The 16,987-nt window shown below is 39.8% G+C and overlaps 1 protein-coding gene across 1 annotated transcript in view; it reads left to right on the plus strand.

Moving 5' to 3' along the window:
• Positions 1-1,124: 1,124 nt before the first annotated feature.
• Positions 1,125-16,987, plus strand: part of LOC140938422 (uncharacterized) — a 59,961-nt gene continuing 44,098 nt past the window's right edge. The window contains exons 1-11 of the mRNA XM_073387922.1: positions 1,125-1,203; positions 1,634-3,103; positions 5,602-5,643; positions 6,662-6,769; positions 7,347-7,676; positions 8,434-8,538; positions 8,970-9,071; positions 10,902-10,934; positions 13,621-13,728; positions 14,537-14,596; positions 16,351-16,533. Coding sequence (XP_073244023.1) covers positions 1,125-1,203; positions 1,634-3,103; positions 5,602-5,643; positions 6,662-6,769; positions 7,347-7,676; positions 8,434-8,538; positions 8,970-9,071; positions 10,902-10,934; positions 13,621-13,728; positions 14,537-14,596; positions 16,351-16,533 — 2,620 coding nt within the window. The remainder of the gene's footprint in view (positions 1,204-1,633; positions 3,104-5,601; positions 5,644-6,661; positions 6,770-7,346; positions 7,677-8,433; positions 8,539-8,969; positions 9,072-10,901; positions 10,935-13,620; positions 13,729-14,536; positions 14,597-16,350; positions 16,534-16,987) is intronic.

The raw sequence follows: 16,987 nt of genomic DNA on the forward strand, positions 1-16,987 counted from the left end.
CTCGATTTCCTTCTTACATTTACTGTAATTTTACCCTCGATAACTCGAACCTCCGCTATTTCGAAGTAATTTTTGTTTCCCTTCGCAGCTCATTTCTATACAATTTTATCCTCGATAACTCGAACCATATTATAAGTGCGTGACAAGTTAGGAAAAAAACCGTCTACTGAAGTCCGAAACATTGAATTTATTTCAAAACAACTCAGTAAATTCTTTGTCTTTACTTTTTTGCCACTCCAGTTCAAATTCAGTTGCTTAATTACTTTCCTTCCCATCCATTTGCTTATTTCCTTACTTCCGGTTATTTCCTTCAAGCTCCCGATAACTTGAACTTTGTTCGATTTCTCTTGAAGGTTTGAGTTATCGGGAGTCCACTGTAGTGTGGTTGGGTGGGTAACCCCCCTCCCCGCCCCGTCCGCACCGGCACCCGGGCATCTCTATCCCTGCTTCTCCCTCTTGTCTCATACTTTAAATGCTATTATCTCTGATTCAGGTTTATTTACAAATTTTATCAAAAAAAATGCTAATATCCTGCTAAATTCAAAATTAGGTACCTTTATCAATGACAGAGTAGGAAGGTGCTCTTGCCCAAAAGGTATCTTGGAAAGACTCGAAAAAAGATATATATTAATTTCAATACTAAATATGTCTGAAAACCACTGTAATAAATGCATCAATGCATGAAGAAACTGTGTGCTGTTTTTTTTAATGAAAAAGTGGGGCACTATGCTATTTCACGGTCTTTAGCAGTCAAATATTCCTAATGGTTGGCTTTTAAATCATGTCTATCTGCTACTGATAAATGTTTTGACGCGCTGCAGTATTTTTTTCGCTTGCGATTTTCCCTTTTTTCACAGACTTCTGTATGATTCAACAACAGAGTTTGTCGTCTTCCGTAAAGACTTTTTTTTAGATTTTATCTGTCATTCTTAAGCAAAATTTACCCCTTTCTGTTTGACTGAGTTTGCTGCTGAGGAAGAAAAAACACTAACACTTGCTGTGAGATAATCTTACATGACAGATGTAATGTGCTCTCCGGCTGATGGCTTTCTGCTGTGTACTTAGTTTTCTTCACTCTTCTTTTTTACGCAGAATCGTGGTGCGTTGATCATAACGCATGCGCAATGTACGGAGCAGAACATTGTGAGTCATACGACTGGATTGACCTCAACTGTCCCAAACTATGTGGACACTGCGGAAAGGGTGAGTTCGCTACTTTTCAGTTCTTGAATTTTGTTATTATTGTCGTTTTTGATAAAGGAGCTTTTTCACTACAATCCAGTCAATTTTCCTTAGTATTGCCCGTTCGCCCTTACTTTCTTTGGAGGTTTATGTTAGCAAACTGAAAAAACTGGTAAATGACAAGTTCCAACTTCGAGACAAGCAAAAACGTCTGTTCGGCATTAAATTGAGGAAACGTTTTTTCTGCTAGTGATAAAAGTGGCTTAATAGAATATTTCCGAGCATTTCCAACAGAAGTCCAACATAAGACAAACATCCTGCATACTGCTAATAATGAGATTAACTGGAATTGACCTTGAAAAAATTTAATGTTGTCATTAATTCGTTTTAATCTGTTGCATACCTTCCTATTAGCCATATGTTTACGGTAGAACATTTCATTTTCCTACAGGAGAATCATTAGCTCCAAAACAGACTGAGAAAGTTGAGGGCTTTGTGGCAGCACAGCCAACAGTAAACCCCTTAGTGGGATGGGAGGATTCTCCCACGACTGCTCCAGACACTTCAAAGGTGGCGCTTAATAGCAACTTCACCTACCCAAGAGTACCGCAAGGTACCACACCATTCGCAGCAACGAAGGAAGTTGCTAATGAGACAATTTACCCGGAAGTTTCCGTTCCGATTAAAGATTTTCCATCTTATAACTTATACAACAAGACGGAAAGCTTTGTCGAATCCATGCTTCCGGTCTCGCAGAGCACTACTTCCGGTTCACAGGTCGGCGTTTATGACTCGTCAACGCCCCCAGAAGCACTTTCGGTTCATACAGGTTCGCTTGAGCCCACTGAGGCACCTGTGGTTGTTATGAATGCTAACGAACTTCCGGTCGTACCCGTAGAGGAAGTGGAAGTCTTAGAAATTAAGCAGACGCCTGATTGGGTTGTGGAAGTACCACAGAGAGCCCAACCTTTAGAAAACAATGGAGTGGAGAATATTAGAATTTCCTTCATCGATAAAAAGAAACCAGTACCAGGAGTAAAGGAAATTTCTATACACCCCCCGGGGGAAGGAAATGCGGAAAATATCAAGATCTCATTTATTGGAAATAAAACATCAACCGATGGAAATGTATTATCTTTGGCACCGAAAGGAGAAGAACATGAAAAAATTAGAATATCGTTTGAAAAGGAAAAGGGAAAAGCTGTAGAGGTACCTGTTCTCGTGCATAAAACAGAAAATGCAGCCTCCATAGGGACACCAATTGTTGTGCACGAAAACGAGGGTCCTGTGGTAATGGAAGGTCCCGCCTCCACCGGGGTACCGTTGATAGTACATGAAACGGAAAATGCTGCCTCCACAGGGACACCAATTGTTGTGCACGAAAACGAGGGTCCTGTGGTGGCCGAAGGTCCTGCCTCTAATGGGGTACCGTTGGTGGTACATGAAACAGAAAATGCTGCCTCCATGGGGAAGCCAATTGTTGTACACGAAACTAAGAGCCCTGTGGTTACCGAAGGTCCTGTCTCTACTGGGGCACCGTTGCTGGTACACGAAACAGAAAATGCGGCCGCAGCTGGGGTACCATCGGTGGTACAGGAAGCCAAAAATGTTGCCCCTAGTGAAGCGCCACTCGTTATTCACGGAAACGAGAGTCCTTTGGTTGTCGAGGGACCCGTGGCTGTTGAAAACGCCCCACAAACAAGCGCCACTGCGCATATTCTGGCGACTCCAGCTCCTCCTATGCCCACCGGCCCAGGGGTGGTCAATCCGTTCGAGGGAGGAGTGGTTGACCATATTATCAAAAATGCCACAAATATGGTTCCTACCGCACCGAATCAGAATGTTACTGTGAATTTTATGAACAATGCGGTAACTGCTGGACCTGTGACACAGCAGCCTCATGTGACTCTGCAGCAGCAACGTAAGTAGTTACATTGTAATACGTATACTTGTGACAACAGCATTCGAGAAGGGTCCCTATTGTTGTGCGTTACATGTCAAAACGTAAATGAATGGCTTTGTGATTTTTTTAACGGAAACTAGGAAACTTTTGCTTGTACCTTCGAACGGAAATGATTGTTAATTATTTAGCCAGCGACAGGACCTAACCTAACAATAGAGAGATGAAGAACTAGAGGTAATGTAATCATTGATTACGGATCCGCGTTCGTCACTTACGGAAAAATTACGGAAACGAAATCGAGTCGAAAGGAGTCCGAGGTGCCCCTGATAAAATTAATAGGGGCGGCTAATTTGCAGTCGCCCGTGACAGCTCAAATATTTCTTCCTTAGTCCCACAGGGACACCAGATTACTATGCGCTCTGTCGAACGCAATTGCGTTAACGGCAAACGGCAAGGGTCAACTTGTACCATGTGACCAAGCGTCCCGCGCGTTACTTTTCGTTTAATCTTTCTTACATGCATCTGTACACAAATAACTACGGTTTCAGATCAGCTTCATTCATCAGAGTGATTTTGCGGAGCTTTGAGCTGTTTATTTCCTTTTACTTTTGCCGTTTGCCATGAACGTGATTTCCAGTGTCGCGTAATTTTTACGTGCGTAACATTTACGTTCGCCAATTTGATAGAGGCAATGCATGAGAGGACGATCGTAAGCGTAAAAGTTGAACGTTGCTCAACTTATCGATTAAGCTCAGCTCTTTTTATCTTGCCCCTATTTTATTTACGTGATTAAAATCATTTTACGTGCGTTAACGCACGTTGCCAAAAACGCGTCAGTGGAAAATCAACCTTAAGTCTCTCTTATGTTATTTTTCTGTGTACCCGAGACCCAAAGCCCAAAGCTTTCAAGCCCAGTTGGCATGACTACATATTTATGAGGGCTTTTAGTCCAAATCGACTTTTCAGGTTTAAGGTTTAAGGTCTCCGTTTCTCAGTATCACAGGGATTATTTCAAGTTTGTCATGATTATGTATGAAGCGAGTTTTCAAACTAACACACAAAATCGAAATTACTTGATTCGAAATCGTGGCTTGTTTCATCATTTAACCAAAAAACTCGAACTTGAGAGCACCACAAACTTTATATATTGGACCACTCTTTTTTAAAGCAGTAAATCCGGCATTAAAATAAATATGTGACATAATCACTAGGTGTTAAAACCGGTAGATACTTTGCGACTAAGAAATCTTTTTTGTTTTTTGATAAGCAGTGGTTTCTTCGCAGCTCAGCATTCACTGTCGAGTATCGGCTTAGTTTTGACTTAACCTATTGACCAACAGAATCGATGTCTTTTACGAAATCTTTTTGTCCTGCGAGAGATCAATTGTGTGCACTGAGATCTTCTCCAGATTTTATAGAAATATTTTCTGCGTAATTGCGGGTGGCGAAAGATGGATGTTTCGCGCACCGGCCAATGGTGCATTAATGTTAATGAAAGCAAGGCTCGTGGAGGTGTTTTGTGATCTTGACGCCATGTAAGAGCTGTGTAAAATGGTAAAGGAAACTGTGCAAGGAAAACATGGAAAAAACTTTATTCTTTCACCTGCTGCTGCTGTTTTCGCTTAGGGTCGCCTCACAAAGTAAGCTTGTTGTGTCATAATTTGTTCGGGTATCTCGAAAATAGTCAAAACGTTAAATATGCACTGACCTTAAATACGATCCGATAGTTAGGTTGCAAAATATATTCACCGTACAGATAACTTCGTTTTTGCATTTCTGTCTTTAACAGCTAGAGTCGTTTGCATAAGTTTAGATCTGTCTTCAGCGAGGTGAAATTTGCGTCAACCAGTAATAATCGAGGTCCGTTTGCTTTGTCACAAAATCGATATTCCAGTCATTGCAGGGATGGGGATTGCGTTCGTATCTAATGATCTCCTTGTATTTGAAAAAGTAAAAACCGACTAAAAATGTGATTCTGATTACTATGCCTTATTTTAAGGTTTACTAAATCTGATACTCATATCCATATTTTCCATAAGCGACCATCGACGCCTCAGAAGAATTTGGTTTAAGGATGACGCCAATTTGTCATTAAGGTTATCAGATTACTTCGTTTTAGGATCTGTTCAATCAAAATCATTAAAAGGGCAATTTTTCTTGCTAACGAGGTAGAGTTCGGTTCTGCAGGAAGGGTCAGAGTGGAGAGCTGCATCTGAAGTATTGGATAAAACTCTAATATAATTCTATTGCAAACTGCGCACGCATTCTGACAGAAATGCTCGCCTTTGAACTATCATATCGGCTTAAACAAAGTATGGGGAGAAAAGTCGACCGGTTTTAAGCCAGTAAGAGGATAAAAAAATTAGAATGCTCATCATTGAATTTCAATGAGAGTTCGCTTTTAAATTTTCAAATAGAAATGTTCGAAATGTATGCTGAAACTGACGAATTGCGAAATTTTTGCTTTTCCTCTTGCCCTAAACAGAATGAAGTTTACCGTATTCTATTTTTTTCAGCTGTCGAGGTACAAAATACTACGAACTCACCAAGTATTTATGGTAAGTATAGTGGTCTTATCCGGTCAATAGTTGAAGTCAATATAACTTATGAAACAATAATTAACAAATTAGTGACTACAATAACAAAAGCTATAATAAACAAAATATTAACAATAAGCTATGATAAACAAATTAGGAAGCGTGGCCAAAAGTGGTTAGAGCGTTGGACTTGCAATTCGGGGGCCCCAAGTTCAAGTCCCGCCTGGCTGGATTTGTTTTCGGTAGTCCCGAGTTCAAATCCTCCGCCATGCTTGCGAATAGCCAGCTGCTTTGCCTCCGTCCAAGTTGGGATTCTTAACCCTGTTAAGTTCAATTTGAGTTATTTGTTTCAGCCATTTGCTCGGCCCCACTAGCATTTATAGTGCTGTAAATACTGCCGAGGGTAAATAACGGAATTATTATTATTATCATTATTATTATTATTATTATTATTAGTTCCTCCCCACAGCTCTTTATAGTGGATATTCATGAAGGAAAGCATCGCAAGAAACGTTCAGTGGAATTGAATAGTTTATTAATTCCATGTGACCCTCTCCGAGCCTGTAAGGCCAATCCAGATCCATATCGAGATGTGTGAAATATTCTCCGGCTAGTCAATGTTGTCATGGTGATTTATATAGTGACATGAGTTTTGTCTGACCCTAACCTCGTCCCCAGTGTTATTCCCTCTCATTTTTTTATGGTAAAGGATTGAGGACAAAGTTGGTCTGAGCTTATGACACCATAATGACAATTTTAGGGTTTCTGCCGAGAGGTGGAAGGAAATCTTGCAACTTCAATTAGTCTGCTAATTGAGCAAGCTTTGGAACTCTCGTATGCCAATAAAGGCTGCACGATTTGCATTAATGTGTTGGATAATTATTTAGCTGACTTAGCTAAGAAGAGTTGTATGTAAATGGTTTACGCGTTCGTACAAATTATGGCATCGAAAGATGACGAGTCCGAATCTCGTTGCAGTTCGATTATTTCATGATAGAAATCTGTCAAACGAAATTTTAATAGATTTGATTTTTCGTAGAATCATGGTGCAACGATGACCCAGCCTGTGGCAATTACACAGAAAACAGATGCAGTGATGACTGGCTAAAAATAAACTGTCCCAGGAAATGCAGGATATGTGGCAACGGTTAGTTAATGGGGCGTATACCCATGACATCACAGCAGCCATGTTAGTGTTCATAGGCAACTTAAATGGCACACCAACGGAACTTATTTTTTAAACTTTCCATTCCGTTTGGCAATGCCAAGATGGTAGGGGTCACTTGTGACAAGTGTTTGTTCTCTAAGCTTGGCGGAGACTAATGAACTCATGCCTCTTAGTTGCGTTTATATATGGTTAAATCCTACCATCCTTTATAAATACCAACTTGAGAACTTGAAAACTAAAAAAATCTGCTTAAAATACCCGAGGTTACGCCTTCAGACCCCTCCTCTTAGTCAAATTGGTTTCTTTAAGGGGCTGTAGGGAGAGCAGTCTATAAGAAAACATGAAGGACATTGACTTGGTGGACTTGGTGATGGGAGATCTCAAATTCTGTCGGCAGCCCTGCGCATAGAAAGATAATATTGTTTACAACTCAAGGTGAAAGCAAAGTAGTTTTAACGGCGATATTTTAACGTTACCATAATGCCTTTCCGGTCCAACTATCGGTCACGAGAAGATCGTAAACATGATGAGTAGAACCTCTTTGTTTATCTCTCAGAGACAGCAACTGGAGGGTCAACTCCAGGCCAAGCTGCAACGGAAAAGCCTTACACCGAGCTGACCGTGACTGTTCCATCAGAGGTAACAAAATCTCTAGAAACTTCACGGAAACCTGTCGTGGTGAACATCAAGGGCGAGAATGGAAATCCTGCCTTGGCAGATGAGACCGAGAAAAAGGCTCCAATGGTCGAGACGATTGTAGTGAACTTACCCTCCAAGATAAAAGCCGAAGATGAAGAAAAGGCTCAGGTGAAGGTCAAAGGACCATCAAAGAATCATATTAAGGCGTCTGTGCAAAATGGAACAACTGTACTCGAAATACCAGAGGGTAAGAATAAATAAGAAGAGTCAAAACGTTCGCAAGGAATTCTAGGTGGTCTAATGGAAGGTACGCGACTCACCTAAAGAGCAAATACTAGTTTACAGTTTTGGTTTCCAACCACCTGATAAGGTGGAAAAGTAGTTTAGTTTCCATGGTTACTATAACGTTAGCTGTGGCCCAACCACAGAAATTCATTTCTTCTAAAATGTACTTGTTTTATCCAAAGCTGTCATGCGTATATACAACTAGGAAACTACCAAAACAAGAAAAACTAAAACAGCTTGCAAATAGATTTAATATTACGCAGTACAAAATTAGTTGTAGACTTAACTGCGGTGGCCTATTGGACTTTCTATACCAGGTCTCTGACTCACGTTTTTGATATAGGGTCATACATGAACCAATTTAAATCTAGTAGAATGAGTCAAACGAAACAGCAAGTGACACTCTCATACCTCAATACCTCACATCACCTGAAAGGTGCAGCCATGAACAGCTCTGAACCCGGTTTTGACCCTACAGATCTCTGACGGTTATGCCATATGCTGATAAGCCCCAGCAAGGGCAAAACCGCTGTAAGTAGCTGCCACAATCTCGACCCCAGAGCTCTTCTGCGCAGATTGCGTAAGCACTGGGGTCGCGATTGATGGCTGCCACTGCCCGGGTGATATGGTTGTACGCATGCTTGAGTTACTGCCAAAAAGTAGGACCGTTTCTGGCAGAAATTTGAATTGTGATGTTTTTTTAATTTCTCATTTTTAAGCTCCCTGGTGTATTGACAAGACTGAATGCTCACGATACTCAGCAAGCCAGTGTCACGATGATTGGGTGCAACTGAATTGTCCCCGAAAATGCCAGTTTTGCCGCCGTAAGTAGCCCAATCTCAGAATATCGTCAATCTCAGTTTCTGTTTTTTTGATAGTAAGATGGTAAGTTCGTAAGATTTTGAATTACCCGTGATACTCATGATTATTGATTTTTGAAAGACTTTTATATATGCATTGCGTGCCTATGTATCATACGTTTGCGGGGATCTGGGATCTACCACATCAAAACATGGCGGATGGATTTTTGGCGGACGTGGAGCGCAAATTACAGATCTTTCGCACCGAGGCTGTTTTATCGTTCTTTTTGCCGACAAAACAGGCATACACAGAACGATGTGATTTCTGAGCACCGACATGATGCACATTTAGCGAAGGATCCTATAACAATAGAATAACGACGGACAGTGACTGCATGACTTCACAGCTGTCCGGGTTCAACTCGTGCGAGTTTCAGCTCTCCGTTTCATTTCAGCTGTTTGCAAAGACGACCCCGAATGCAGTCGATTCTCAACAGAAAGCTGCTCTAATGAGTGGATGAAAGCAAACTGCAAGAAAAAATGTGGCTTCTGTGAAGGTAAGGTGATGTAAACAACCCGATATGACGAGGTCGCAAGCAAGAAATTTAAGGCGTAGAGATTTCATAATCGTTTGTAATCTGTAGCATGATATACAGTACTGTAATGGTTATTGGCAAATTAATACTTTGATACTATTTAGAATATTGTGAACATGTGTGCATAAATTATCATAAAAAGGTAAACAATAGTATGAAACAAACATTTTAAGTTCAGGTTAAGGATTGAGGCCATTTTGTCAGATAAATGTACATAAAGACAATCTTATTGTTATTCGAGTAGTACCTTCTTATTATTTAAGCATTTTTTAATACATGATATTACTTATTAAGGGGAAACAGGTGAATTAAAGTGATGGGATGTTAAATATTTTAAATATTTTGGTATTCGTTATATATATTGTCTTGTGGTTTGATTAAAAATGATACCTTCACAAAAAAAATAATTGTATAACGCTACTGATCATTACTAATCTTCTAACTCAGTAAAACTTTGATGAAGCTTTTTTACTAACGTACTAACTGCTTCTTGCTAATCATGCCTTCTTATTGTGGATGGCCTATTAAGTAAAAGTCTGTAATATTAAGAGTTTTGTCAATCTTTTGGACACAGAAGGTTGAGGTTGAGTGCAATTCCACACAGGTGAATGTTGTTCTAAATAGGATTTTTTGTGATGGTGGTTAGCATTTGAAAACCTGGACAGAAGTCATCAACAAAATTAAGGCTTGGCAAACACTACCTGGAATGTACCTGACATAGTGTTACATATTGTATGCTTTGTAGTGTACCCCTAGCATTGATGTATGCATGCGGAATGTCATATAATACATATGTTTCTTTATATTCTACATGTATGTGTGTTTAATCATAGATAAACATGAAAAAGTAGTAAAAGACTTAAAAGATTTTTCATTCATAATGTACAGTGTACATCTGTTAGCAAGCCTACCTTTGTCAGCTTTACCAACAATTTACAGTATTGTCATCTTCTCTGAACAAGTTATTCCCACTGGTAAAAATAAAAAAAGCGAGAACTATGTCAAAAGGTGATGACTTCTGCACAGGTTGTTAAAATGTCTGTCACTGCCACTAACGAGGCCCTGTTAGGGTAAATTTTGACAGACAACTTGACCTTGAAACAGTGACAAAGGGGAAGTAGAGATGGTGACAAACGACACAAAGATGGGTTGAAACTGCGACAGCAACAGAGAAAAGTGCAAATATCCCTTAAAGCCCCAATATCCACATACAAATTCTCCAAACTGATCTCCATACATTTCCTTTAAGAATAAGTTTAGAGAATTTGATAAAAGATCAAGGTATTTTCTCTTTGGTGAGCATTTTATTAATTCTCATAACCATTTTTCTTGCCAATGTATGGACATCATTAGGAGAAAATTGATGTTGATCACTATTGGGACTTAAAGGGATACAACAGTGGAATACTGGCGGACAGTGACATGGCTCCTTGCCTTCCTCAATACAGGAAACAACAAGTTTTGAAATTCAGACTGGGACATACAATATGTAACCCCCCTAAGAGGGCCTCACTAACAGGAAATTTGGGACTAAATTTACGTGGACGATTACATTTGTATATTCAGCCTACTCTACCATTAGTGTGAACAAAAATACTTCTGATTGGTAACAAAATGACAGGCACATCAAAAGTTGTCCTCAGAAAACTGATTTAATTGAGCTGAGTCAAGAGACCTAATAGATGAGGTAGCAATATCAGGTCTTTTAAAACTGGATCTGGTTTTGCTGTTTAACTATTTGACTTTGAAGTGCAAACGTTTTGCCCTCTCAATCAACTCTTTCAATTTTAGGATTAGAACAAAATGGAAAAGATGAAAAAGAAGGTGAGATTTTAAATTCCGCAGGTCATTGATTCCTACTGATTCATTTTTTTCAAAAATATCGATTACCTCAGGAGTTGTGCAAGAAAATAAATCAAAAGCACATTTAAATTAAAACTAACAATCAATATGAGTAAAATAACCTGTACACAATCCATTGACACAGCACTCATTTCATTTTAAAATACACATACAAGTACACATTATTTGTAAAAGAATTCACTAAAGTTATGCCATCCTTAACCATACTAACATCGCACTAATACTAAATCTTAACGCATTAATTGATCATTCATGCTCACTAGCTCCTTGCAGCTAAACTATAAAACAATTTAAATTTCCAGTGTTAAAGCAGCCTGCATTGAAAGCATTTTCTTCGGGTGCATGAATGTTTTTATGTCATGCTTGAGGAGTTGGCATGAGTCAAAGGGGGTGGTGGAAAGGTTCACTATTTCTCTTCTCCCCAATTAAAGACATCAGCCATTGCATAATGAACATTATTATACATTTTAGAGTCCACAGCTAGTTGTGGAACTCAGCGCAACCTTCAGAGAAGTTAAATATCTGCTAGCAGTTTAGTGACTAATCTGTAGATTGTATGCGCAATGCAGTGTGATATCCGGAATAATCAAAGTCTTGACCTCGGCCTTGGGCTCTGCTTATAACACTTACCTGAAAATGATATTGAGTATCCCTGAAAACTTCATCTAATAAATGTTTATAAACAAGCATCTCCTGCTCCCCTCCCTAAAAAAATTCTTGCAATGCATGCTAGTTTGTTAAGCCCCACAAAAACTGGAACGTTTGAACCAGCTTTTGTTGCTTACAGCTGTACAGTTACAATAATAACAACAATTATTGATGTTGTAAATAATTTTAGATACATTGTTTTTGCAATTACCTGGGCCAAGAGTTTATAATTATTTAAAATAACCGCCCATCTGGAAAACGGACTGAAGGATGGGGCACTAAATGTACATACATTTAAACTGACTTGATATGAAACGTTATAGGAGGGATTTGAATTCAGCTTCGGGGGATATTAGGGAAATGCGAAGTAGAGGGACTGAAATGTGGCGTAAATAAGGATGAACGCATTGCATAATTAATGTATGGGGTTATACGGAAATCTTGCCAAAACCTATGGTTAGTCAAAGCTTATTATAAAACGAACGATTTTTTTTCTAACTGAGAAAGCGCTAAACAGCAGGAGGCAAGAGGCGAGTGTTTATCAAGCATAGAATAAGCTACAAACAATTCTTACCAGTTTTTTTATCCGGTTAAAGTTTTCAATGCCTTTTATGTCGGCTCGAGGATAGATTTAGTGACGCTCTCCTCCAGTATTTTCTTTCCTCTTGTACGGTTCATAACCTTGGAAAATTCCTTTTGGTTAGCGGCAGCCTGAACGCAAGTAAACGTTTGAACTGTGTATTTCTTTTCACGATTAATTTGCATGTTTCGTTTCTGTGTATTCTTCAGCCAAGAACATCAAAAAATGCGATCCCCGGGGACATTTCTTTTGAAGTTATTCCAAAACTCACAGCACGTGTTTTTATCAAGTTTAAATCTTCTTGCTCTTCGCGCTGGAATTTCGTTTCTACAACACTACATCGGCTGATCCGTCACTAGTATATTTACGTAGTCAAAGTATTCGCGTCCAGACTTATCGTGTTTGAAACTCTTTTTGCCCGTCCAAAGATATCCGTTTTTACAAGTATTGGCTTTTAAATCATCATAAAAAACCTCCCTCTCCCCCTCTAAGAATAAAAATTTCAGTCAACAAAATTGTCTCGTTTTCTTACCAAGCACCAGAGACCTTTTGATTCTAAGACGAGGGTACTACCCGCGCGTGAAGAAGCGCCATCTTGGCGGGAAAATGTGACGGACGTCGACACGTCGTCATTCTACTCACGTGTTAGTTTTGGCGGGAAGTTTTACCATTTTGCGCTCAGGAGAGGGCTTAACATCCTTCGATAAAAATAATTGTGTTAACTTTTCTGGCGAAAAAAAGGAGAATGAAGGTTTTCCGGGAAACCTGGGAGCGTTGCGTGACATCCAAAAAACGGCTGCGAGGGAGACTAGTGTTTTTAGAATACCCGTAAAAAGCTTTAAGTTTAAATTTTGTCCTCGTAGTCATTGTCGTAATCGAATCCACCTAATTGTCTCTTCGATCTTCTAACGTATAACTTTTCTTGTGGACCTATTTTCGATTTACGAGATTGGCGGCAAAGGATACTCTTTTTAATAACCAGAGGTTTTTAGAGCGTTCTCTAGTCTTCTTCAGTTCGTTTACAACAAAACAGTCTTCATGGTGAATGTGTACACACTGTTAAACCCAGAAGCGTTTCCTCGCAAGTTCGTCGATCAAGTTGAGACAAGAGCAAAAAGGAGGAGAGAAGCCATTTTTTTTCGTTCTTGCTCCGACTTGCTTGGTACTCCGACAAGGTTGAACCTTGAAAACCGTACCCAATTTAGCGGCACGTCTATGTTTAGGCCGAATAGGGGAGTGTGTTCCTTGGGAGGTGGGGGTGGGGGGGGAAAGGAGTTATTTTGGGAGAGTGGTCTGACTCCATTGTCAAAGTTATGATCAGGTCCCTGTGCTGCAAGAGGTATGGTAGTGTGTCTTGTGGCAGGTGGGGGAATCTTTTTTGTTAGAGTGGTCTGACTCTTGTGTCAAACTTCTGATCAGGTCCCTGTGCTGCAAGAGATCATGAAAGTTGTGATGGATACTCAGAGGATGCTTGTCAATCTGAGTGGCTGATTAAAAACTGTAAAAGGAAATGTGGCCTTTGTCAAGGTATGAAAGTACATTGTAATCCACGATCTCCCAGTCTCCGGGGGTGGGGGGGGGGGTTGATTAGTCATTCAGGGCGCGTGTGCATTATAATAAGGAGAGTAAGCAGGGACATTTTTGAGCGAAGCACATCAACCGGACGTTCGCCATATTCTCTTGTTAAATGCCTTGACGCTACCAAATTTGTATTGCTAAGTGTCTTTACTCTTATAGAGACGATTTGCCCAAAAACTGATTTCAAAATCGCCGCTCAAGATTGCAAACAGTCCACTTCCGTTGGACGTGCTCGCTGAAAAACGTCGCTGCTTAAACTCCCTGATAAGCATAATACACTGGCAGTGAGGGTAGTTCTAGTCAAAGACCTACATTTCACCCTTGCTCGCTAGTTGCTCAATAGTTAGAGCATCCGACCAGATCACGGAGGTTCGTGGGTTCGATCCCATCTGAGGCCCGGTTTTTTTCCCGAGTATCCATTTGATACAAAAACGTATCATGTTGTTGTACTTGTACAAATATTCACTTGGACTAATAAGAGCAGAGGGTAATTAGAAGCCTACCTATTAAAGGGATGGAACGATCTTTAACAGGGCAAGGCCATTGAGCAAGGGAAAGGCTGTTGTTATTTATTTCAAATTTGATCAGAAAGGGAAATAGAAACGTTTTCAAACGGTTAATGTTGTTAAAAGCGAAAAAAAGGAGATCACATTTGTGTTCAACACTTCCATTTTGAAGTGAACCAGGAAGCAGATAGTTTTCAAAACAGTACAGAACAATTCCTTTTTTGACGGAGACTTCGACTTTTTTCTTTCAGCACCAACACAAGCTCCACCAACAGTCGGTTTGGCTGCGCCAACATCTTCTCCAGCATACGGTTTGTGCGGATTTCATTCATTTTGTTTCAAAATTCCTTGCATAGGACGGACTGTAATATTGCTGACATAAAATATGTTGTCTCTTGGTAGCAGAGCAACCAGTGTCAATTCAAGCGTTGCACTCATTCGGGAAAAATGCCTAAGAGACGGTTTACACTTTTGGCGCATGTGTAAGCACAATATGCGCAGTCTCAGTAACGCACTGTTCATTAAGAGAAAACCTTAGAACAAAGGCTCAAATGATCTTCTTTAGGCTGCCTGTGCCTCGATGTTCAACTTGTTCAACATGCTTTGAACATTCGTATTGCTGAGGTATTGTTGATAAGCAAAGTTCTTACACGCGTCTATCAGAAGAGCCAAAGTCATCGGGCAGAATGCCGCGAATGTTATGGATAATTGCGCGAAATTCTAAGGGAGATTTCAAAAACAGTAAGGAAAATTACCTGAAACCATCTACATTAAGAGCATGTGCGTTTTGCGGACTTACAGGCGTATTTCTTATTAAAGCTTTGTAATAATAAATGCAATATTTTTTCTTGTCCTTTCCACAGCTAATAAGACGTTAATAGTGCACCTACCGGGGAGAGCAAGTGAGTCACTCAAATCACATGTTGTGTACATTAAACATTAAATCATCGTTTTATTTCTATACAATTTAAATTAGTATAGGAAATAGCATGATTTGTAGTGGTATTTGGCATAAATACCACTAGTGAAATTTCGAAATTGTTATACGTAATTTCACGAGCCGTTAGGCGAGTAAAATTTGAGACAATTTTGAAATATCACGAGTGGTATTTATGCCAAATATCACGTACAAATCATGCTATTATATCGTTATACTGCTACCCGCAAAAGGTTTGTAATTTTCACATGTAGGTATTTCAAATTAAGCTGAAATATCACTGCTCTAAGCCAATCAAATTGCAGAAATTTCTCATGTAGTAGTATAAATATATTTAACACGAGATTGAGTTTTAAATCTAAAGCGTTTCCCATTTGTATGGAAAGGCAAATGCAGAAGTAACACTTTTCGCGAGAGCGTGCTTACTAAAAACTGGTCACAACTAAAAAGGTCACCAATAAAAGTAGGATACAAGTCGTGCATTTCGTCATTGCGCACAACGCTGGAAGTATTCCTTTACCCTTGCCTTTACCAAAAGATTTCCAGCGAAAGCGTCTGTTCCATTTTCATTCCCGCCACAACCACGGGGTTTTGGTTAAGTGAACTGAAAGGCCGAGCCCACGCAAGAATTTTTAGACCGAACTACATTGAACATTCTTTTGACTGTCCAAATTAGCAAATAATTAACATTTATTGGACGAGGTTGAGCAAAATATCGTGATTTGTCAGTGGCGAGCAGATCAATTATTTGCCAAAATCGAAGGCTGAGGCAAATAATTGATCTGCGAGACACTGACAAATCACGATATTTTGCGCTAACCGAGTTCAATAATCGTTTTATCATTCGATCACCGTGTTTGTTTTTTTAATGAATATCTTCGGGAAGCTAAGCAATCTGCCATTTTCACGGAAACGCGATCGCAAGAAGGAGAAAAGCATGGTTTCATTTACGCATGAACGGATATTATTTGCAGCCAAACAAAGTTGAGCGACATTGCGCGTGAGCAGACCATTATTTGTAGGCAGTTATTTGCAGATCACGTGGTGGGCTCTCGACCAATGAAAAGGAAGAAAAATTCGCAACGAATGATAATTACAATTTTGTTTCCTGCTTTTCTGTTTATGTAGACTGCTACTATGACGGTATTTTACACGAGCATGGTGAACGCTGGTCCCCAGGCCCCTGCACTCCCGAATGCAAGTGCGATGATGGCAAAATCCGCTGTACGCTGATCGAGTGTCCGGAACTCAGCTGCAATAACCCGATCAAGAAACGATGGAAATGCTGCCCAGAATGTCCAGCGGAAGAAGGTGAGAAACGTTAGCGATAATATCCGAACATCTTCCGTAGCGTCTCAGCGTCTCAGCGTGGCCATCTTCTCAATACATTTAAGGTCGTGTAATTTAGGTTCGAAGTGTGTAACAATTCCGCATGAAGATTTCCGAAGTCCTGTATACTTGACATTTAGAACAAGAACAAAAATTGTCCATTGTTCCATGGAAATTTGCTTCTGGACGAAAATTGCTTGTCCCTTTGGATAATTATGTTTCGTAAAGTAAAGTGCCTATAAGGGTAACTTATCGTAATGTCCAAAAAAACTGTGCCCTACCGGTCAAAACGTTTTTCAATCCATATCATCTTTTCCCTAAAACGTCTTCAATAATGTGCGCTGAAAATAAAATGCCTCCTCTCGATCGACCACGACAATCGTATTACAGGGCACGAATGTCAGCTATAGCGGACAAAAGATTGCCAACGTTTTGT

This window comes from Porites lutea, chromosome 1 (genome assembly GCF_958299795.1).
Source record: "Porites lutea chromosome 1, jaPorLute2.1, whole genome shotgun sequence".
Taxonomy (NCBI): Eukaryota; Metazoa; Cnidaria; class Anthozoa; order Scleractinia; family Poritidae; genus Porites; species Porites lutea.